The sequence below is a fragment of the Lepidochelys kempii genome, chromosome 1 (assembly GCF_965140285.1).
Source record: "Lepidochelys kempii isolate rLepKem1 chromosome 1, rLepKem1.hap1, whole genome shotgun sequence".
Taxonomy (NCBI): domain Eukaryota; kingdom Metazoa; phylum Chordata; order Testudines; family Cheloniidae; genus Lepidochelys; species Lepidochelys kempii.
This window is the reverse complement of record NC_136380.1, coordinates 50,105,173-50,129,703: the sequence shown is the minus strand read 5'-3', so window position 1 is coordinate 50,129,703 and position 24,531 is coordinate 50,105,173. Positions and strand designations below refer to the sequence as shown.

The window sequence follows — 24,531 nt, the reverse complement described above, 5'->3', positions numbered from 1 at the left end:
AATATGATCCAACAATAATACATTGGTACTCTTCTGTTCTCCGATTAAGCACAGATCTTATTTTTACTAGCAAGTGATTACATATTTCATTGGTTTTATACTTATGACAGAGGAATGTTTTCCCCCCACATTTAGTGGAAAATCCAGTTGTCACTGTGCAGCCTGACTATTTCAGTTAGGTGGTAGAGAGCCACAGTACAAAGGAATCCACACCCCCAGGCCAGTGTGCCTGCTCTTGCTTACTAGTGATGTAAACTTCATGCTCTAAGTGTGCCCACTCCACAGGGCAGATAGCCTGGAAGAACTGCATCTAAATGGATCCTCTGGCCTCTCTCTTCTGTTCCTACACTATGCCCAAGCACATACTGGTGTGAAGGGAGGCCCTGTGGAGCTAGGCTCCACACAACATAGGAAGTGTTCTTATATGCCCCCTCCAAAACTCTACACCAGCTCCATTTCCATGAGGCCCTCTGCATTCACAGATATAGTCGCAGACCCCGCTGGACCAACTTGGTTCCAATGAATGGGGGAGATTTTGAGAGCTTATGCAGGGGTGTGCTCCCACCACCTCTGGGGCAGACAATGGACAAAGGCATGTTGTTGACTCTGCCCTTTACCAAAGTAGGGCGGGGGCACAAAGACCACTGAAGACAATCCAGCCTGAAGGCCTGAATAGTAGCTATGGAATGGATTCACTGCTGCTCCAAAGCTTGTGAGGTGAATCTGCCATTTCTCTTGTACTCGGAGATCTCAGGCACCCAAGTCAGTTATCCAGGCTAGGTACTAGGGAGTGGATTTGGTCTTTACGATTGCATTCAGTGCAATGTCTTCTATTACAAGTCCTACTGTGGAAGCTGTATGTACCATTAGTTTTTTGCAATTCAGCAATAATTTGAGGCATCCTGAGAAAATACATGGGCTATCAACAATTGTTCCAAACGCAGTTTTTGTGCCAAATTCCAATTAGTGGATGCCATTTTATTAACTAGGCCTATTTAGTTTTATCCTATACAATAATGAAAACTATAAATAATAGAAAAATAATTTTCTCCTCTTTCCCTTAATTTAATGGACATAATTTAGAGTTTTATTGAACTAGAAAAGAACAAATATTAATGGAGGAATCAAAGACAGTTTTACTTTTTGGGAACTCTTTACACCTTATATTTCTTAGCTCCTTAACTACAATTTCTGTCTCTCCTCTAATAAACTTTATATGAAGAATGCAATGGTTTGTTCTTGGTATTTGTTTAAAAGAAAAAGTAAAATTATTTGTAAAAATGGTTTTTGGAGCATACTATATTAATCAGCTATTGGTACAGTACAGACGCGTTTACGTGCAGATGTCGGGAGTCAAGCCGTCACAACCGAGTGTTAACGGATTGCCGGTTAAGAGGGCCAAGCTGAAATATCTTAAGATATCTATATATACATGCATAATTATCTAGGATTACATACGTATTCACAGCATCCCAAATGCTGCAGGCCTATCTGTTAGCGGTGCTTTGCAAGAATATAAATTCAAATGTGTAATCTAATAAAAACATTATTTTTACTACATAGGGGTGAAAGTAACTCAAGACACTTACCGGTACGGGGTGGGGGTGGCTCTGGCCCCCGGAAGGAGTGAGGCCTCGGGCAGAAGGGGTGGGGCTAGGGGTCAGCATCCCCCAGCCAGCCCCTCCAGGCCACCTGGTCTGCGCTGCCCGGGGTTCCCGTGGCGATTTAAAGGGCCCGGGGCTCCGGATGCCACTGCTGTGGTTGCAGCGTCCAGAGCCCCGGGCCCTTTTAAATCGCCAGCCCAGGGGCAGCTCGGTGGCCGAGGGGGGCGCAAAAGGGGCAGGGACCTTAAAGTGTTGCAGGGTCCTTTGCCGCGGCAGCACTTTAACGTTGCTGCCCCTCCCCCCCGGTCAGCGGTAAAGACGTACAACATGTTTCTGCTCCACACTTACTCTCGATTTCTATGTCAGTGAATTAGTGAGCAAATCTGTAGTGCTACATAGCATGTTCCTGTACCGTGTGTTAATGAGTCTCGCTTGTTAAATAGGTAGGGCTGGGAGGTATGGCACTATTGCGCGTTAAGCAGATTCACGCGTAAATGGGTCTGTACTGTAATTGTTGAATAAATACAAAGATGTATTGATTCAAGAGGTAAATACTTACCAAGACAAAGGCAAGGTTGATACGTTCTTCCCAGGACAATAAATCTTGTTTTCTGCCATATTAGTTAATATATTGGCTGTTGTGACATTTAGAATGTCTTAATCAGAAATATCTGTAAATCGTACTCACTCTCTTTTATGGACTGACATCTCAAGTAGAGGACTTTTTTTTTTCTCACTAACTTTCCAAAAGAGAGATTAGAGACCCAGAAAAAACATTATTTTATTCTTCTGGATTTTTAATTGAATCTTTGCATGCTTGTCACCTGGATGGTCAATATAGTCTTCATAGGACTCATTGAGGTCAGACACAATTTTCTAATTTCTGTATTTAAACTGACTCATTAGTATTATCCTATATCTGATTACCACTGACATATGAGGAAGAAAATTTTTATAAAACCGTTTTGTCAAGTTATATCTCAATAATGATGTCTAGAAACTTCCGATTGGATTTTTCCATTAGATTTTGGTAGACAACTAAATGTGTTTTTTGTTTTTACTTGTTTGAGGCATTTTGAAGAAAATATTCACCCTTTCCTTAGTTTTGTAAAGACAAAGTTATCAAGATGCAAAAATTCAGTAAAATGCAAGACCTTTATTTTGATTTAGAAATTGACTTTATAGAAGTACCAAATATTGACATTATATCTTGTATAAGACCATCTCAAACAGAATGTGGCATGACAGATTCTTTTTTGTAGTGTCTCTTTCTGCATATATATATTGTGTATTCTGCATATGTATATTATACTTGTCCCTAAAAACAATATAAAAAGTTTAGTAAAATACAATAAAGAATAGTATAGGAATATATCCAAGTAATGTAATTTTGAGTAGGTACAAATCTGATCTTCCCTACTGTTTAGGACTTTTGACAGCACTCCTGGAAAAAACATTCACTATTATGAATTATAAAAATATTTAAACTGTGCTTGGAAAAAATAGTGACATTATGTCCAGTTTTCTGTTCTCTGAAGCAAATACTAAATGAATACAAATAGAGCCAAAACTATCTCCCTAAGTAAGGAAGCATGGTTTTCTTGTTAAGACACAGGACTGGGAGTCTGAAGATCTAGGGCATTATTCTTCTCTCCTTTATTCTGGGGCAAATCAGGAGTAACTCCATCAGGGACAGGATAGTTACAGTGGTGTAATATTGCTGTAAGATGAGAATGATTCTCCTAGGTTCTATTTCTGCCTGTGTTTTGTGATTGTGAGCAAGTTACTGTCCTCTCTGTGTCCCAATTTCCAGCCCCCATAAAGGAAATGATTCAGCAAGAGGATGTATAAAATGGGAATAATAATACTTACCTCGCACACAGGGATGTAGTATGGCTTGGATCTTTAATGTTTGTAAGGTACTTAGAGCTCTTTGGAAGGACAGTGCTATTGTGCTGCAAAGTAATGTTAATATTAGTGTGCAGTCTGTTAACATTGACTTGTGAAATGATGCTTATGTGAAAATATATATAGCCAAAGTAAGATGGGTGAAAGAAGAATAAATCAAAGCAGCTCAAGATGGGGGAATAGTTTGCACTATCCAGAAGGGGCTGGCCTTGATGACAAGGGAATCCTTCAGCTGCAATTGATGTGATTCTTGTAGCCTCATATTTAGAAATGTTTCACGTAACTAACAATTTGAACACAGAAGAACAGGAGCTAGTTTCTCAGGTCTGAGATCCATCACCTTTGCATTGCTGCATCTTCCTAATCTGGTGATTCCCCCAGAGCCCAATTTGCTACCCCCCCCCCCCAATTAAGAATAGTCTAATTTGTGCTCAGTTTCATATTCTCCCTAAAAGTCATTCTGGCAGTTGGCATTCAATGAAGTGCAATGGCCCACCACCATGCCCCCTTCACTGGTGTGAGTCATAATGCTAACATTTAATGGTGTGAATTACTCTTTATAGGCATCTGGGAAGAAGTGGGCCTTTAGGAGTGATTTGAATGAGGAAAGGGAGGGAGACATGGTGCTCTTGGGATTTAAAGTCATTGCATGTATAGGAAGATGGCTGAAGAGGAATAAGCAGAGGGGTTTGAATGGGGATGATGTGGTTCAATAGATGTCCAAAGATGATGATTTTAACAGTTGTGCTTTGATGGATTAAAGACTCCCACATGGAAAGAAGCAATATATATATATCAGGGAGGAGGTTGCAACAATCAAGGCAGAAAATCAACAGGAAGTAGAGTAGTGTTTTGACCAGACAGAATTTCAAATTGATGTGAAGGAAAAAGCAGCAAGATTTGATGATAGCCTGGATGTATAGTAGGAGGGAAAGTAAGGAATTCAGGATGACCTTCAAAGTTATGAGTCTAAGTGACAAAGAGAATGGGGATGTTGTCCACTCTGATGGAGAATGTTGGAAGTAGAAAGGGCTTTAGAAATAATAAGGAGGTTCTTCAGGGGGAATTCTGAGCTTGAACTGGCAGTGGATCATCCCATATCATATGTCAGAGAGATATTTGGATGTGCACAACTGGATGGAGTTTGATTGGTCAGATATAAAGAGCATCTAACACGTGTGTCAACAGGATAGAAATGATAGTTGAAGTCTTCTAAGTAGATGAGGTCAACCCAGGATAGGCAGAGAGTTGATCATCCAGACTTTGTTGGGGTTTTTTGCAGTGTAGTTTAAAAACAAATCTACAAATCATGAAGAGCTTTAATGTTTTCAGACTTCATATGTGTTTGGTTTTCTTTTAGACCCAACCAGAAAAAGGATCTGAGTGGTCAGACTCTATGTCATCTCTCATGAAGAAACTGGAACAATTGAATTTAGATATTGAAGAGGCTCTCAGTGCTGGCTCTTCTCCTTCCAGCACTCCTTCTACCAAAAAGCGCAAACAGCCGGTAAGAATGCACACCCCATTTACAGAATGTGACTGATTTTTAAAACCTTGTAATTAGATTTTAGTCAAGGAGGGGTGTTCAGATCCAGATTTAGGCTATATTTTGGATATTAGGTTCAAGGATGATCCAGGCTACAGCTCAAGTTCAATAACATTGAAAAATGATGAGCTGTTCTCAGGCTATTGCAGCCCAAATTGGCAGAAATCTCATGTGATCCCTATTCTTTCTGCTTTCATGGGCTGTATTAATAATTCCAGTCCCCTCTGTAGAGGTGGGTTCAGACTCAGATGTATCAATATGGACACACTTCCCTAATTAAGGGGTTTGAATCTGAGGTTTTGATTCAAGCCCTCCTGCACTTGTAATAGTTTTTGTACAGATCTAACAGGAAGGGAGATGATATCTATCTTGATTAGGGGTATAATTAGTTTTTGGTTTTTATTTGACTTGAATAGTATTTTGTCAATATCTGTGTGAACATTGTTATGGCAGGTGTCACTATGTGGTGCTATTACACATAGTTTCCCAATTTTTTTCTTAGTGTGTGAGCATATGTTCAGTCTTTGGAAGACATGCTGTATTGTTGGTAGTTTTTAGTTAGGCAAGACTCTGCATAGAGGCAGGTCATTGGAGAAGCAGCTGGGGAAGTAGCAGGAGAGTCTGGTCTGATTAGAGTTAATTCTTGAGGCAGAATTGGTCTGTGAGATCTGGGCATTGGTGTTGGGCTGAGATGCCTGAAAGAAGGGTTTGACTGCAATGCTGTTTGTAACCATGCCTCCTATTCTCTGCCTGTGGCCTATATAGTTTAGTCTCCCTGTGAGCTGTAATATTTTGTTTGTTGGGTTTAGTGTGCGGGTGCTGGGTGGTATGGGTAGCCTGTGATATACAGAAGATCAAACTAGATGATTTGGTGGTTGACTGCACAAGTTTTCTTATGTAAACAATACAAAAGAGGATGTCAGATGTACAAACATAAGAGAATGCAGTAGAATCAAAGCAGTGTATAGTAGATGTTGATATCTACACAGTGAGTAGGTGGTATGATTCTCAGCTCAAGGTGACATACTTGCGCTAGCTCTCCTCTAGCTAGCAAGTGAAAAATAGAGTGTAGCCACAGCAGTGTGAGTGGCGGGATAGGCTAGCTGCCCTGAGTACATGCCTAGGGCTTTGAATGGGCAGATACTCAGGGCATCTAGCCCATCCCACAACTCACACTTTCTCAGCTACATTCGATTTTTCATTTACTAGCTAGATGAGAGCTAGCACAAGTATTTCTTCTTTAACTGGGAATCACAACCCAAGCTCAAAATGTAGACATATCCTGTGTTACAGTAAGGAAACATGCTGTTATTTTAAGTTGCATATGTAATTTGTCTTTAACTATTCATCCCACCTGGTCCATGTTTCTTCAAAGAGATCTGTTAATTTAATATAGGCAGTAATTTGTTCTACATCCATTAAATATTTTATTCTTGTCATCTACATTTATGTTTTAATGCTAATTTAATAAAAAGAAAAGGAGGACTTGTGGCACCATAGAGACTAACCAATTTATTAGAGCATAAGCTTTCGTGAGCTACAGCTCACTTCCTCAGATGCATATCGTGGAAACTGCAGCAGGCTTTATATATACACAGAGAATATGAAACAATACCTATTCCCACCCCACTGTCCTGCTGGTAATAGCTTATCTAAAGTGATTTCCAGCATTATGCTGGAAATCACTTTAGATAAGCTATTACCAGCAGGACAGTGGGGTGGGAATAGGTATTGTTTCATATTCTCTGTGTATATATAAAGCCTGCTGCAGTTTCCACGATATGCATCTGAGGAAGTGAGCTGTAGCTCACGAAAGCTTATGCTCTAATAAATTGGTTAGTCTCTAAGGTGCCACAAGTCCTCCTTTTCTTTTTGCGAATACAGACTAACACGGCTGTTACTCTGAAACCTGCTAATTTAATGATTTCAGCTTATTTGTGTAATCTTTTGCTTCTGTAATGGAAACTGTGTGTGGCAGATCGATTGTGGATACTTCATATATTTCTCTCTCCTTTTGATTGCATAAATTCTGTGAGAGAGGCAAATAGCTGGAATGCTGGTAAAGAAATGTTTTGAGAAAAGTAAGTAAGTGCAGACAATGGGGCGGCTCAGACCTGTGATGGTAGGGAGGGTGTCATTTGATGATGATGGATGGATATGCAGTATACTGTTCAGGAGCTGAGAAAATGAGAGAAAATAGGGTTGCATTTACCCTATCCAAGGAAACATCAAAGTTTGTGCTTGGATATAACTCAGTCAGCAATTGAATCATTACAATTTGCCTTTGAGCAAAGCCAGTCAATATGTCCGCTATACAGGTTTACACTCCTGCTACAGCACTGGATGACTACACAATTGATTAGTTTTATGAAAGGCTTGAAGAGACATTCGTTGAAATCCTAAGTAAACAAAGATACCTTTGTAATTGGGGACCTGAACAAGACAATTAGAAGTGTAAGCTGTCATAAAGAAGTAATGGGAAACAGTGGTCTTGTTTGCAAAATGAGAGAGGAAGGTGTTTAGTGGAATTTTCCTGCTCTAATTACTTTGTCATTACAAACACCATTCTCTCCCAACATTGTAGACATTTACACCCATTGAGGTCACCAAATCAACTATGTAATAAAACAGAGACGAGATGAGTCAGGTAATATCTTTTGTTGGACAGACTTCCACTGGTGAAAGAAACAAGCTTTCGAGCTATGCAGGGCTCTTCTTCAGGTCTGAGAAAGGTACTCATAGGGCAGGCCTATTAAATTAAAATGCTGCATCAGCTCAGCTGTGCTGCTGTAGCGCTTAAGCGAAGACTCTCCTATGCTGATGGGAGAGCTTTTCCCGTTGGCATAATTAATCCAGCTCTAATTTTAAAGTTCTTACAGTTTTTTCATCATTAAGTTTTTCCTTTTGTTTCTTCATTTCTTTCTTCTCTTCATTCTGATCTATATGTTCCTATCTTTTTCTCTTATTTTTCCTGTGTCCCTTTCAATCTTTCTACCTTTCCCCTCTTTGGATGTCTCTATTTTCTTTTCTGACAATGCTAAAAATTACAGAGAAACTGAACAAGGAGTTTTACTAGAATATGGAAAACAATATTATCTCTAAAGGTAATCTGTTTCTCTTTATTTCACTGTAGAGCTTTTCCCCAGGCCCTCCCCCCTCCCCCCATCTCTCCTGCTCCAGATTTAAAGGAACACATAAAATCCTATTTCCCTCACTCTTTTTTGTCACTCCAGCTCCCTTACTCCCACCTCCCATTGTACTTGCCCAGTCTCTTCAACAGTCTTCAAACCATTGAGAGATAGAGGATACAGATAAAATAGATACCCTGGCAATAGGCCAGCTATGTCAACGGGAGAAGCTATTCCAACCGACATAGCACTGTCTACACTGGGGGTTAGGTCGGTATAACTATATTGCTCAGGGCTATGGATTTTTGTAGTTATACCGATATAAATCCATAGTGTAGACCTGGCCATAGTCTCACAGCTAAATAAAAGGTGGAACAGATTGTTTAGTATAAATAGTTAACACATAAGAGACTTTTCAAGGTGAAGTGGCCAGTTAATACCTATGCAGTCATAGCACAAAAGAGGTGGATTAATAGGTTACAGATTGTTGTAATAAGCTATAAATCCAGTGTCTTTGTTTAGACCATGATTTTTAGTGTCTAGCAAAGTTATGAATTTAAGCTCCCAGGCTCATCTGTTGAAGGTGTTGTGATGGTTTCCTTTGAAGACAAGGACTCAGGTCAGATATGGAGTGATTATTTTGTGAAAAGCGTTTGCCCTTTGGTGATATGTAGAGCCCTGCAAATCTGCGGATATCGGTGGACCATGTATGCAGATCAGAGATGGATGCAGATCCAAATTTTATATCTAGAGCCATGCAAATCTGTAGATATCTGCTTTTTATCTGCGGACCATGTTTGCGGATTGCAGATCAGATGCAGATACAAATTTTCTATCCACCCGGGACACTAATGATGTGGTGTTTTGTCTTTTATCATTTTTCTATGACATCATCAATGGGCGAACACTTTTCACAAAATGATCACTCCATACCTGACATTTAGGTACTTCCCCTCAAAGGAAACCTGAACAACCTGCAGGTTCACTGCATTTGGGCTTGTCCAGAATAAAAAAAAAACTACATGATTTCTCTCCAGAATGGGTTTGAAGCATTCTCATCAGTGAAAGAATGCAACAACTGGAATGAACTTTGGAACAAAATGGAAACTATTGTGCTCAAAGGCACCAAAGCACCCAAGCCAAAAGGTCAGTGTTGGCTTGTGAAAAAATGATGCAGAGTGAAAGAGAATGGCTTATACACTGAAAGATGTAGGGGAGAGCACAAAGAACTGAACAGACAGATCCAAAGGTAGACTAGACAAGACATGAGTGAATACATAAGGGCAAAATGCACAGAACTTGATTATTACAGACAAATAATACAAAAGGTATGTTCACAGTGGTCAGACTTCTTTCCAAAAATATTCTTTGCAATCAAACATAAAGGATCATGATGGCAAAGTCCTCAATGAAGGTGATGTAATCAAACACTGATGAAGAGATTACTGTGCCAATCTGTATGCTTCATCAAAGCCACTTGCAATACAGCACGTGAGGAGAGAGTATGGAAAGGAGAGTATGAAACAAGAGCTATCAATCCTGCAAGAGGAAGTGATGCACGCTATTATGAAAATGAAGCCCGGGAAAACACCAGAGATAGACAGTGTACAGGTTGAATTGTTAAAAGTGATTTGGTGACTGTTGTATTGATCTTACATTACTCCTGAGGGCATTCTGCGCCAAAAAATTAAAAATTCTGCACACAATATTTTACAATTCTGCAAAATTCTGCAAATGTTATTTGTCAAATAAATGTGGATGCCTCTGCATGGCATTGGGGAGCACAGGCCACTGGAGATCATTGTGCAGCTTCCCCCCCACCCCGGGATATAGACTCAGTAGTGAGGCTGCACCCAACCCTGACAAGGTGCAAGGACCGGGCTGGCTCCAAAACACCCCAGGGCCATGCCCCTCCGTGCCAGGTGCACCAGGTGTGGGCAGGCAGGCTCAGCAAGGCAGGATCCAAGTGTGGAGGGGCTTATTATGGGAGGATCCAGGTGTGGGTGAGAGGGTGCGGGTGGCTCAGTGTGGGATCCAGGTGCAGGAGGGATCTGGACGCACAGGGAGTTGTTGGAGGGTTCTGGGTGCAACAGTAATGGGACTCTGGAGGGGGGTCCAGGTACAGGTGGTTGGGGCTCAGCATGGGGGGGTCGTCCTGGTTTGCAGGGGATAGAGCTCAAAAGTGTGGGGGCTCAGTAGGGGGTCCAGATGCTGGGAGAGTGGGGCTCAGTGGGGTGGGGATCCAGGTACAGCTGGTTGGGGCTAGCTAAGGTGGGGATCCAGGTGTGGGTGGCTTGTTGGGGTGGTCCAGGTGCAGGGGGAGTGGGCTTGTCAGGGGAGTTCTGGGTGCGGGGGGTGTGTGTGTGAGGCTTAGTGGGAAAGTCTGGGTACGAGGGGGCCTGGATGCACAGGGGTTGGGTGGACAGGGGAGCAGCTCCCTGTACAGGGATCCCTCCCCCTGCAGCTGAGGAGCAATGGATGCAGGAATCACAGGACAGGGGAGTTTGCAGAGCTTCCTACAGCCAGGGGAGAAATCTGGTGGTGGGTCTGACATGGCCCTGGATGCTGTTCAGGGAAAGAGGAAGTCCTGTCCTCCCCAGACCAGGCCGGGACTAGCAGCTGAGCCTGGCACAGGGTAGAAGCCACCCACTGGGTCTTCCCCCGTTCTGACCCCTTCCCCACAATGATTTACCTCTCTGCCGGCTGCCCTGGGCACCTGAAACATACTGCTGGGGAGGGATGCATGACCGCTCTTGGGGCTTCCCTTTGCTTCCCCTTCAGAAAGTCATTTTTCTGCGGGAAAGCAACGAAATCTGTAGGGGACATAAATTCTGCACATGCACAGTGGCTCAGAATTCCCCCAGGAGTAGTGTCACATGCAAAATTTGAAAGAAATTAGCCAGATGATTGGAAGAGGGAATCCTTCTGCTCTTACCAAAGAAAGGCAACACAAGAAAGTATCGTAACAGTCATAGCCCTGATATCTCAGGTGAGCAAAGTACTGCTTTACATAGTCCAGGATCATATGATGCTAATATTAGAAACAGAAGTGCCATCACAGCAAGCTGGTTTCAGAGAGGGATGAAGTACATGTGATCAAATCACTAAAATCTGTCTCATCATTGAAAAATACAGGGATTTTAATGACCCATTGATTGTGTTTCATTGACTACTCAAAAGCATTTGATATGTCTGACATGACCGTGTTTGGAGTGTCATGCTGCCTAGAGTACCTTGCGACCCTGAGTGCCTATCTCAGGGCAGACAGATACCCCAACTGGGGGTATGTTCTATGATTAGATTTTACCCAAGTTAGTGGCAAATGTGAACTCCTGGATCATTATAACAGTCTTACCGTGGAGTCTCAGACAGTCCCCTTACAGTCTCAAGTCTATCTTGCCAGTCAGATAAACTAGATTTAGTGATAAATGGTCACTTACACCAAAATAATCACACAATATTCAGATGCTTCCAATCCCCAGAGACCAGTCTCTGATACCCTGGATCTTACACCAAAGGAACACCATAGTCAATCCTGTAATAAATTATCTAAAGGTTTATTAACTAGGAAAAAGAAATGAGTTATTTACAGGTTAAAGCAAGCAGGAATATACACACAAATGAGTTACTGTCTAAATCCTAAGAGTTACAGAGTTGTAGTGAACTGTCAGTTCAAAGTGTCTTTCAGGCCAGACCCAGGAGGTAACCTCTGGGGATCTCTGGTTTCAGTTTGGTAGCTCTGGCTGTGTGAGAGTTCAAACAGTAAAGAGATGGAACGTTTTCCTGTGACTTTGTTTTATTTCCTTCATTCAGCTTCCAAGGCCACAGGATGAGCTTCCTTGCACTGGTAGCATTTCCAAGGTGTGATTGGGCTATTAACCAATCCTTTGTGTTGCAATGTTCCTTGATGGCCTGTGTGATTTTGATAGTCCTTCTGGGTTGGGGGTGGAGATGACAATTCCCTTGCCTGGGTTCATAAATTCACAGCAAACACTTTTAAAGCTATAAAGCAAAACTTACATATTTTCTTATAGCATGGAATATTGCCATTACAAGTAAGATTAATGCATGCAGCAACTTAAAAGCATTTCATGGAGTCTAAATACTAAGTACATTTTTAAAGAATAATACCTATTTTGAGCAAAACTGACATACAGGTGAACTGGTCTTGTCTCCAGTTATGAGTTTGTCAGTTCTTAGCTAATATCTGCAGCCTGGGCAAGAGCTGGCATCTGGCCTGCTCATGTCACATGCTGAATACTGGCAGATGTGGGGATTCTCATTGAATTCATTCACAAGTCTCTGGTTTCAGAGTAGCCGCCGTGTCTGTATTCGCAAAAAGAAAAGGTGCCACAAGTACTCCTTTTCTTTTCACTAGTCTCTATCATCAACAACACAGGTGACAGCAAGTGATTTTCCACGGAGCAGTGTGTGAGACAAGGGTGTTTTCTGTCCCCAGCCTTTTCCACATGAACGCAGAAAATATTATGAGACAAGACCTAGAAGTTTGACAAATGGTAGGAGCTGAAATTTTTATTGGTAGACACCTCTTAACCAATGTCAACTATGCCAGTGATGTCACACTCTTTGCTACAACGACTGATGCAGTTCAACAAAAGTTGGAGTATGTAAAAAGGGGTGAGGATTAGGGACTATCCCTCAATGAGGCAGAAATGAAATGCATGCATGTTGACACGATTAACAAAAACAAGAAGCAAATGGACATCACAATTAATGGTCAGGTAGTAGAGGCAATAGATGAATTCAGTTACCTGAGATCATATCCAACGAAGAGCCTGTTCCAAAGAAATTGGCAGAAATCTTGGAATGATTTGGCTTCCCTCATGAAAGTTTGGAAAAACCATGGCATCTTGAAATGTACAAAGATTTGATTGGTAAAAACTTCAATTTTTTATATTACAACTTATGCATGTGGATCGTGGGGAATTAATGGTGCTGACAAAAGAAAATTGAAGCCTGTGAGATGTGGTGCTGACAACGATGCTTGCATATCTCCTGGACTGAAAAAAAGACAAATGCTTTTGTTAGAAATATTAGTATAGAGAAACAGACCCTGGTGTCTGAAATCAACATCATGTTCGTTGGTCACATCAGGCATAGAGGGTGAGAAAATTATCGTGGAAGGAATGGTGGTGGGTCATCGTAGCGGGAGATGACCAGCGAAGAGATGGATAGATGGTGTGCAGCAGATCCCTGGGAGGGCAGCTGCTGAGAGCTTGAAGCTAGTGATGGATTGAGAAAGCTCCTGAAAATTCCACTATGATGTTACAAATATTCAGACATAAATAAACTGATTTTACTTAATGGGGCAAATCACAAGTACAAGATCTCAGAGGCAGGTAACTGTACTGTATACATAACCTCATGTTTGTTGGAGCGGTTAGTCTGAAGATTGCTCTCTTGAAGATGTGGGAAATTTTTAACAAATGACAGAACATTTATTTTGCACAGCAGATGTTGTCTCAGGAGTATAGCCCATGATATAATCATGTAGTTGAATCAGGCCACTGTTTTGTGAAGTGTCTTTTTTCTGTTAATTGAAGAACTCTGTGATTCTCTAGGTCTTCCTTTCTCACAAATTTATTTCATGAATAATTCTCTGTTACATCGAATTTTTGTGTGGGAGGAGTAAAACTTACTTACCGTGTACAGAAAACAATACACACTGCTAATTAATTATCATAGAATCATAGAATATCAGGGTTGGAAGGGACCCCTGAAGGTCATCTAGTCCAACCCCCTGCTCGAAGCAGGACCAATTCCCAGTTAAATCATCCCAGCCAGGGCTTTGTCAAGCCTGACCTTAAAAACCTCTAAGGAAGGAGATTCTACCACCTCCCTAGGTAACGCATTCCAGTGTTTCACCACCCTCTTAGTGAAAAAGTTTTTCCTAATATCCAATCTAAACCTCCCCCACTGCAACTTGAGAAAAACTGGATGTGCACAAGTCCATGGGGCCGGACGAGTTGCATCCGAGAGTGCTGAAGGAATTGGCGGCTGTGATTGCAGAGCCATTGGCCATTATCTTTGAAAACTTGTGGCGAACCGGGGAAGTCCCGGATGACTGGAAAAAGGCTAATGTAGTGCCAATCTTTAAAAAAGGGAAGAAGGAGGATCCTGGGAACTACAGGCCAGTCAGCCTCACCTCAGTCCCTGGAAAAATCATGGAGCAGGTCCTCAAAGAATCAATCCTGAAGCGCTTGCATGAGAGGAAGGTGATCAGGAACAGCCAGCATGGATTCACCAAGGGAAGGTCATGCCTGACTAATCTAATCGCCTTTTATGATGAGATTACTGGTTCTGTGGATGAAGGGAAAGCAGTGGATGTATTGTTTCTTGACTTTAGCAAAGCTTTTGACACGGTCTCCCACAGTATTCTTGTCAGCAAGTTAAGGAAGTATGGGCTGGATGAATGCACTATAAGGTGGGTAGAAAGCTGGCTCGATTGTCGGGCTCAACGGGTAGTGATCAATGGCTCCATGTCTAGTTGGCAGCCGGTATCAAGTGGAGTGCCCCAAGGGTCGGTCCTGGGGCCGGTTTTGTTCAATATCTTCATAAATGATCTGGAGGATTGTGTGGATTGCACTCTCAGCAAATTTGCGGATGATACTAAACTGGGAGGAGTGGTAGATACGCTGGAGGGGAGGGATAGGATACAGAAGGACCTAGACAAATCGGAGGATTGGGCCAAAAGAAATCTGATGAGGTTCAATAAGGATAAGTGCAGGGTCCTGCACTTAGGACGGAAGAATCCAATGCACCACTACAGACTAGGGACCGAATGGCTAGGCAGCAGTTCTGCGGAAAAGGACCTAGGGGTGACAGTGGACGAGAAGCTGGATATGAGTCAGCAGTGTGCCCTTGTTGCCAAGAAGGCCAATGGCATTTTGGGATATATAAGTAGGGGCATAGCGAGCAGATCGAGGGACGTGATCGTTCCCCTCTATTCGACATTGGTGAGGCCTCATCTGGAGTACTGTGTCCAGTTTTGGGCCCCACACTACAAGAAGGATGTGGATAAATTGGAGAGAGTCCAGCGAAGGGCAACAAAAATGATTAGGGGTCTAGAACACATGACTTATGAGGAGAGGCTGAGGGATCTGGGCTTGTTTAGCCTGCAGAAGAGAAGAATGAGGGGGGATTTGATAGCTGCTTTCAACTACCTGAAAGGGGGTTCCAAAGAGGATGGCTCTAGACTGTTCTCAATGGTAGCAGATGACAGATCATCATTATATGTAGGCTCATGGGGGATGAAATGGTTAGCAGCATTTTTCATTGTTGACAATATTTACATGAGGATTTACATGTAAACTGTGTTCTAAAATTTTAAAATTATTTTTCAAAATAAAATGTTAAAGATTTTTCATTTGCCATGCCCTGTTTTGCATCTGTACAAGCTGCAGGTTGCTGCTAGTCAGTTTCACATGGGGAAATGGCACAGGGAATAGGACTCAGAGTCTGGTCAATAGAAGTATGAGAGGAGGGAAAAAAGTTCAACAGGCATCACATTCTTTGCTGAAAAAATTTCTCTCAGACCCTTTTATTTTTTACATGCTGCAAGTACCACCACTCAAAAATGGTCTAACTTTCAGCTGAAAGCTCACAAGTTTTGGAAAACTGCAATTAGTAGTAAAGCTCCTCTAAAACATCTACATTTCCCGCCTGGAAAATATTTTTCAGCATTTCTTATATTTGTACATGAAGTACAACATTAGTGGAAGATACTGTGCATAACAAAAGAGCAGCAAAGAAGTTTTGCTGTGCACAGTATCTTCCACTACTGCTTAAACAATTTGTCTAGTTTCCATGTTACTTCCAATACCTTGTGTTTTAGTAGAAAAAACACCAGATTTGAGAACTGTGAATCTCATCTGTGAGTTTTTATAGTCTCATATCAGTCATGAATATAGTACTGATATAGAAAAAATAGAAAAAATATATAGATAATACTGTCTGATTTTTATTTCAGAGATAGAATTTTCAATAAAATAAAACTCTGCCTTCAAAATATATATTTTTCTTAATTCTTTTCTCAAAATGACAAAGCATTGTACACTAAATTCTGGTCCGTTGATTTCTTTCATTTCTCCAACCCTACAGCACACCATTCTCCAGCCCCACAAATGTACCAGAGAAAATAATCCATTACTGGCATAAACTAGCAGTAGATTACTGCCCCCTAAAGCCAGTGGGGAGCCAGAGAATGAGCTGATTTTAAGACTCAGTTCTCTCCTAACTTTGTTCTTGGTGCAGTGTAGCTACATGTTATCCCAACTTATAAGATTAAAGACAGGTTTCAGAGTAACAGCCGTGTTAGTCTGTATTCGCAAAAAGAAAAGGAGTACTTGTGGCACCTTAGAGACTAACCAATTTATTTGAGCATGAGCTTTCGTGAGCTACAGCTCACTTCATCGGATGCATGCCGTGGAAACTGCAGCAGACTTTATTTATACACAGAGAATATGAAAAAATACCTCCTCCCACCCCACTGTCCTGCTGGTAATAGCTTATCTAAAGTGATCATCAGGTGGGCCATTTCCAGCACAAATCCAGGTTTTCTCACCCTCCACCCCCCCACACAAATTCACTCTCCTGCTGGTGATAGCCCATCCAAAGTGACAACTCCTTACACAATGTGCATGATAATAAAGTTGGGCCATTTCCTGCACAAATCCAGGTTCTCTCACCCCCTCACCCCCCTCCCAAAAACCACACACACAAACTCACTATCCTGCTGGTAATAGCTCATCCAAAGTGCCCATTCTCCCTACAATGTGCATAATTAAGGTGGGCCATTTCCAGCACAAATCCAGGTTTTCTCACATCCACCCCACCCCCATACACACACAAACTCACTCTCCTGCTGGTAATAGCTCATCCAAACTGACCACTCTCCAGGAGAGTGAGTTTGTGTGTGTATGGGGGTGGGGGGGATGTGAGAAAACCTGGATTTGTGCTGGAAATGGCCCACCTTAATTATGCACATTGTAGGGAGAATGGGCACTTTGGATGAGCTATTACCAGCAGGATAGTGAGTTTGTGTGTGTGGTTTTTGGGAGGGGGGTGAGGGGGTGAGAGAACCTGGATTTGTGCAGGAAATGGCCCAACTTTATTATCATGCACATTGTGTAAGGAGTTGTCACTTTGGATGGGCTATCACCAGCAGGAGAGTGAATTTGTGTGGGGGGGTGGAGGGTGAGAAAACCTGGATTTGTGCTGGAAATGGCCCACCTGATGATCACTTTAGATAAGCTATTACCAGCAGGACAGTGGGGTGGGAGGAGGTATTTTTTCATATTCTCTGTGTATAAATAAAGTCTGCTGCAGTTTCCACGGCATGCATCCGATGAAGTGAGCTGTAGCTCACGAAAGCTCATGCTCAAATAAATTGGTTAGTCTCTAAGGTGCCACAAGTACTCCTTTTCTTTATAAGATTAAAGTAAACTTTCTATCTAGCCCTTAATGAATAGCTATAACAAATACATATATATTTTTATTTAAAATGCTATTTCACATACAGTTTTAAAATCATCAAAAATCAACCAAATGTGGATTGTATATTAATTATTTATAAACACAAATAACTTTATTTTCATTGCAAAAATAGAGTTGTTGCTGCAGTATCAAAGATTCAGAGTTAAAATAATAAATCAGAAAATGGAAATCTTTAGATTATAGCAATTCATATTAGCCCATTTTGTATTATTTAAGGTAGACATTTTTCAGCAAACACAATAATGTATTAAGCCACACACATAACCAGAAAAACTGGAACGGAAGGTACTAGATATGTAGGATATGGCTAAGTTAACATTGTTGTTGGAACATAAATTGTTGCATTTCTTGACTTTTGTTATTTTAAACCCTTAATGTTCCAGACAGATTTGTATTTTTTTTCTTGTATGTTGTAACAAGACAACTAGAAACATTTTTTTAATGTTTGCTGTTGTGACAGAGTGCAGAGAACGAATAGATGAACCTGCACTCTGATCTCTCAGATGTTAATTAAGTTCCCCTGGAGAAATCTGATGGAGGTAATTAGAGAATCAGGTTGGCTGGATGGATGGGATAAGGAGCCAATTAGCTTATCAGCCCAGGGCTGATAAAGAGGAAGGAAGGAAGGAAGTGCTAGAGAGAAAGGGGACCAGGGCTAGTTGAGCTCAGTAACATGGAGGCCTCAAGGGAGGGAGACAGACATGTGTTCCCTCAGGTCCTGGGGAGATGGTCAGAAAGTGCTGTTGGTGCTGTAAATAGGCTGTTGTGGAAAAGGTGAAGGTAACTTAAAAGGGCACAGTGAATGAACAGCCTCTGGAGTCCATGCAGTTTCTGCAGGGAGAGGAGCTATGTCCTGTGGCAGCTGGGAATTAAAAGCTGTTTTTGTACTTCAGAATTGCCAAGACTGTCAAATCTGGCCTGTCGTGGTTTGGGGTAGGTTTCTTAGTCCTCAAAGGATCTAAAGAAGTGGATAAGGAGCATTCTTAGTCTCTAATTTGAAGTGGCATGGATGATGATTCTTTAACAAAAAGAGCTTTTTCTCTTAACTGTTTGTAGGATGCTTGAGTTACAGTAAGTGGATGGGGAGGGGGGCGGGGGGGAAGAAACCGCAATTTTCCACGTAACTTTCCCCTCTCAAAATACCAGGTTTCATTTGCTTAGTGTTTATGATGTCATATGTAATCCTACTAGTTCTCCACAGAGGCTTCTAGAAAAAACAGCGTAGACAAGACCTGAATTTCTAATATAAACAGATGCAAAAAATGAAATTAAAAAAAATAACCTTTCAGGCCTGACTTATACTATACATCATATAAACTTAATGGACACAATCTCAATTGTATTTTTGTCTTTGTTTGCATTTTTAAAAGACTTTTTATTTTTTTATTTTTTTTTATTAAAGGACTCATTTATCCCCTTACAGTCCCCTGTTAAGGTGGAGACAGGCCTTGTTCACAGAGATCATCAGAGAAAGGGAAGCTGTGGGAATAAGAGGGCAGGCTACCAGGATTTAGATGGTTTGCCAAGCTCAGTGTCAACTGGAGCACGACCAAAAACTGAAGTAAGTAGCTATTTTTTATATTACAGCATATTCTGGCTTCAATTCTTTACCACAAGACTTGCTATTTATCATTAAAATCTTCATTGTATTTAATTTAAAATAAAAATACAGTCTATAAATACAATGCATCACAACTGTAAATCTTTTACAATAAGACTGGCAAGTGTTCCCAATACAATATGACAGAGTATTCAAGGTCAAGAATCTGAGTCCCGTCACTATTTTTTACTAGCATGTTATCTGCATTATTTTGTTCATTCACTGTTTAAGAAGACCTGAAGTCTCTTGGGAGTCTTTCCATTGACTTTAACTGGTTGTAGATCAGGCCCAAAATTTGGATCCACATCTGAATGTCCCCAAATTTCAGGACTGTTCAAATCAAGAGTTTTAGTCTGGGCCCATTTCTAATCAATAGTATTAATTTCACTTTGTTTCTTTGCCTGTGAGATGGTATAAGCCCTCATCCAAAGCCTATTGACACTAATTGACTTCAACAGACTTTGGAACAGGCCCATAATAAGCTAAGTAGATAGTGATATTTATGTAGATCTATGGAAGGAAAGTAATTCTAAGATCAAGCTCCTAGTTACAAAATAGCAAACCTTTTTATTTGTCCTCTGTAAATTTCTTTGGTGCCTGCAATGGTTAAGACATTCTCTTTCTACTAATGTCAAGTAAAATGTATGCACTTAAGATACGTTGCCTAAGGTGTTTTGATTCAAGTAAAGGTATATTGCCTTAAAAGAAAGATAACTATAATATGCCCCTTTTATCCTAGCGTGAAATTACATAGTTCTCTGTAAATTCTATATTCCATTACAGCTTGAAGGTCTGCTGCTGTCACTCAGACTGAAGTTTGAAACATTGGAGCTGACTTGTTTGTTTGAAATACACTAATGTACTTTCAGAAGAGATTCTCATCTTAGTTAAATAGTTTTCTGCTTCTCTCTTTTGCAGCTGCCCAGCTACTTTAATTTGCTCAAGTTACATTAGATCTCAGAATCCACTAGAGAAAATGAGATATTTGATTGCACTTAATTGTTTTAAGTCAGATGTTCAGGCAAGCACTAATATCTTTGCTTATGTTTCCACCCTACCAATACAATCTATATAACTTTGAAGTGATGTTACAGTAATTTTGGGTTTTTGTCCACAAGTGACTGTGTGTTTGCGGTGGGAGATGCTGGAAGAGAAGGAATAAGTGTGAACATATCTTATTCTTCTTTCCTGATCTCTACAATCCCTCCTAGTATTGTACTTCAAGGAATGTTGGTATAATTAATACCAAACTCAGAAAACTTCACTGATACAGGTGATACGTACATACAGTGTCAGTGATAACAATAATGTAAGTTAGAATGTACTTACCATTGTTTACAATGAAGTCCCTAGAATCATACAGTTTAGAAATTGAGAAGACTTATTAGATGACACAATCCATCCCCCAAGGTCCAAGTAGAACTCTTCCATACCGTACACTTTTTTTAACACTTGATCAAAGTTCCAAGCGTTTTGCTGCATAGTAGCTTACGACATGATTTCTGCAAAATGCTAGTGGTCTTTTTAATAATTCAATAGTACTAGCCACTGCTGTAATTTGGACATAAATAATGAAATTTGACTTCGCTAATTTTGTCTGGAGGATAAAACATCTTATTTTTTCTTTCAAAATTAGATTTTAGTTCAAGTGGTCCTTTTTCAGGCCAAGAGGGAAGAATGAAAATAATGCTCTCTAGTTTCAGAGACTCTGTACATCTGTTAAAAGGCTGTTTCTAAAACATTTTTCTGTTATGGTTAAAAGGCATAAAAATAATGTATTTTTAAATGGACATAGCAAAACTATTTACATTAAAAAAGAGGGATTAATGGGCCTGGTTTGTCAATGTATTTCTCCAGTTTTAACCCTACGTAACTCCACTGATTTGAATGGAGTTACACAGGCAGAAAACTGGCATAATGCAGTGGTAAATCAGAGCAAATATGTTTTAGTGCACGAGTCTATTATCTCTCAAGATTGGAGTTCAAATCTTGGAATGAGTCAAAAAGAGTTTAGCTTTCTCAGCCTTCTCCCTATATAGTCCCACACAAATCCCCTACGCTGCCCCAAACCTGAAATAATTTTGTCTTGATTTAGCAAGTGCAGCTCAAGAGACCGATGTTGGAAATTGCAAGTCAGGAATGAAATGTATTGGCAGAGCTCTGCAAGGGCGTTCTTGTACAATACCTGACACAAGCTAGTGCTGTTAGCCCCTCGTTTTCATGACTACAAAGTTCACTGACTGTTTAAGAACTATAAAAAAGAATAAGTGGCTGTGGAAAATTCACAGTTCAGGAACTATATTGTTTAGATATTTTTAAAGGAAGAACATAAATGCATTGCAACATTTCTGATGAAATACTATTGAACAGAACGTTTCCCTGGCTATGAGAGGGCTTGTCCTAGAAAAGAGAGCATAATAGTTGTTTTAATGAGACATATCCTAGACACAAGTACAATAGAAGACTTAACTGAAAGTTTCATCATGTTAATTTTTCTCCTCCAGTTCCAATGTATAAACTAATATGGGAAATACTAGTTGTGAGGCACTCAGTGCTCTGCTTACTTCTGTAGATTACACAACTGCGGTGTGTGTAGCACACAGTGTGACCAGTAAGAAAACAAGGTTATGAATGCTGTGACCAGTTAGTTTCCTTTAGCTGTAATGCTAGCACTTAGATACAGTATCACAGTTATCACTATTCTAACGTTAGGCCAGTGCTTGGATTTCCTTAACCACCTGGTTCAGAAAAAGGAAAACAAAAATGGTTTCTTGCAATGTACTGTGCTGAAAGACTTTCTGCTCTTTTTTTTCTATAGCAAATATCACTATTAATTGTTTCTCTGGAAGACGTTAGTTAGATGATGTTTTAAAAAAAAAATTGGTGTTTTAGAGATGTCCACAAGGAGTGTAGACAGCGACATATTAATGCCTAGGCTGACAAATTTCAAGGGGCGGCAAATTTATAGTAGCAGCCAGAGGCTGCTTTCCGCAGTGCCAGTTTACGCCCTCTGCCCCTGGCTCCACCCCAACTCTACCCCTTCCCCAAATCCCCGCCTCCTCTCCTGAGCGCGCCACATTTCCCCCCCCCTTTCCCCTTCCTTCACGAACCTGTTTGGCGCACAAGTACTGGCAGGCAGCGGGGAGAAGCAGGACCTGGCGGCGCACTCAAGCGAGGCGACGGAGTGGAGGCGGGGTGGGGGGCGGCAATTATTTCTGGGCCTAGGGGTGGCAAAATCATTAATCCGCCGCTGAGTGTAGAGATGGCTGATGTTATCTACCATTGTTTAGATACGTATAACTAATGATATTGTAACCCACTGGTCAGTGTGTGTTACAGGTCCCTTATTGGCCAGCACAATATTTGCTAAGGTAAACATATAAAATGAGAATTAATATGTGGTGATTTATTTAAATAAATCCTTCTACCAGAATCTGAGGATCTCAAAATGCTTACTGATACTCAGTTGATTCTCACCACATTTCTATGAGGTAGGTAAGTATTATTTCCATTTTACTATGGGGAGGAGGTTGAACCCTCAGCTGGGGGAAGGAAAGCCTGCATTGCTTCTGCAAAAATCTTGTTGCACTCAGTGAGATTTTTGCAGGATTAAGGACTGCAGGATCAAGCCCATTCTCTCTCTGTTCACTTGTCTCCACACATTCAGCATCTGCGTTCTTTCTGTTCCTTCATGCACAATTTTCTCTACGAAACAGAGCACATTGCATTTAATGTTCTACAGCTATTCTGGCATAGGAAATGTCATTTAGGCCAGGTCTATGATAGGAATACTTGGAAATATAGCTATAGTGGTATATTATACCAGCAAAGCGCTCCTAGGGTGGATGTGGCTTATGCTGGCAAAACTACACTTTCACTGACATAGCTTATTCCAGCATGTTGCACCCCTCCGCGCCTCCCCCTCCCCCAACCTTTGAGCAAAACAAGCTATGCTGATGAAAGCACAGCTTTGTCAGAAAAACGGTGTTTACTTTAGGGGGTTTTTGCTGAGACCGGCCCATTGGTCAGGGATTACCCCTCTTCACACCCCTGATGAACATAGCTCTGATGGCAGAAGTCTGTTGTGTAGACATGGCCTACAAGTGATTGAGGATAGTTAGGGTGTGTCTACACAGCCCACAGCAACAAACCTTTCAGCCCAGGTCAGCAAACTTGGGCTAGCGGGGCTCATGCTGGCACTCTAAAAATAGCAGTATAGACAGGGTTTTGAAGTTGCAACTCAGGTTGGAACTCAAGCTCTGAACTCCACTCCTCAGGCTTCAGGGTTTCATTTTTATTGGCGTTAAGCAGAAGTTGTTTTGCTTCAAGTTTGTCATTATTTTAATTAATAAAATGAAACGTTCTGTATAGGAAAGTTGCTCCCTGCAAGTTTTTCAGTCTTTCCAAACAGGCCAAAGTTGAGTGACCAGGAAGTGAATCCAAAGGGACATTACATGATTTTGGCACTTTTAAAACTGGATTGGACAAAACGTCAGTAAGTGTAGTGCAGGGAACAATGCCATCTCTGGTAGCGAGAGACACTGGATGACCTAAGAGGTCTTTTCTGTCTCTTGAGTCTGTTTGTACTGGTAAAGAGCTCTCTCTCTGTGTTTTCGGAGTGGTAATTTTAGATTCCCTCTGTACTGAAAAGATCATGTGGTTTCATGATTAGTTAGAATCTTGAATAACTGTCAGTTCCAAGTAAATAAAGTGTGTGTTTTATGCAGTTTTTATAGATGGATTTTTCATGACATTGTTTTTTTCACAAGAATATTATGTCAGGTACTGTAAATGATAGACGCATTAAAGTTGCTATGCTACATTTCAGGCTTACTGCACTCAGTCTTAGAAATACATTGTTAATTTTCAAAGGCAATTTACAGACTCCGTATCAACAGACTTGGGGTGTAAGTTGTCAGACTAATTTCTTTTATAAATCCAGAGCAAGAGGTAAACAGGAATGGTACTGATAGATAATATTGTGTATATATGCAAATAAATAAGATAAATAACTTCATTTCCCTGACAGATGACTATATACTGTACTCAATCAAGTGAGCAAAGGAAGAAATTTATTTCCCCTTTCGTTTATTCAGGCACTATACATAAGCAGCTGAACTCGTGTTTCTTTAGATTCAGCACATCTGGTTTTTGACTGGGTGACAAAGGCAATTCTCAGCTGTTTTGTAGCAGCCACAAATAAAGGATAGACTATGGGCCATATCCTGT

At 40.9% G+C, this 24,531-nt stretch overlaps 1 protein-coding gene across 5 annotated transcripts in view; it reads left to right on the top strand.

Annotated features, from left to right (window-relative positions):
* The window catches only part of STARD13 (StAR related lipid transfer domain containing 13), a 491,362-nt gene that overhangs the window by 144,091 nt on the left and 322,740 nt on the right, over positions 1 to 24,531 (top strand). For 3 of the 5 annotated variants that reach the window (XM_078852678.1, XM_078852675.1, XM_078852681.1), the window contains 2 exons: positions 4,873 to 5,019; positions 19,105 to 19,263. In XM_078852678.1, coding sequence (XP_078708804.1) covers positions 4,873 to 5,019; positions 19,105 to 19,263 — 306 coding nt within the window. The remainder of the gene's footprint in view (positions 1 to 4,872; positions 5,020 to 19,104; positions 19,264 to 24,531) is intronic. The other 2 variants (XM_078852676.1, XM_073341692.2) reach the window with 2 other exon arrangements.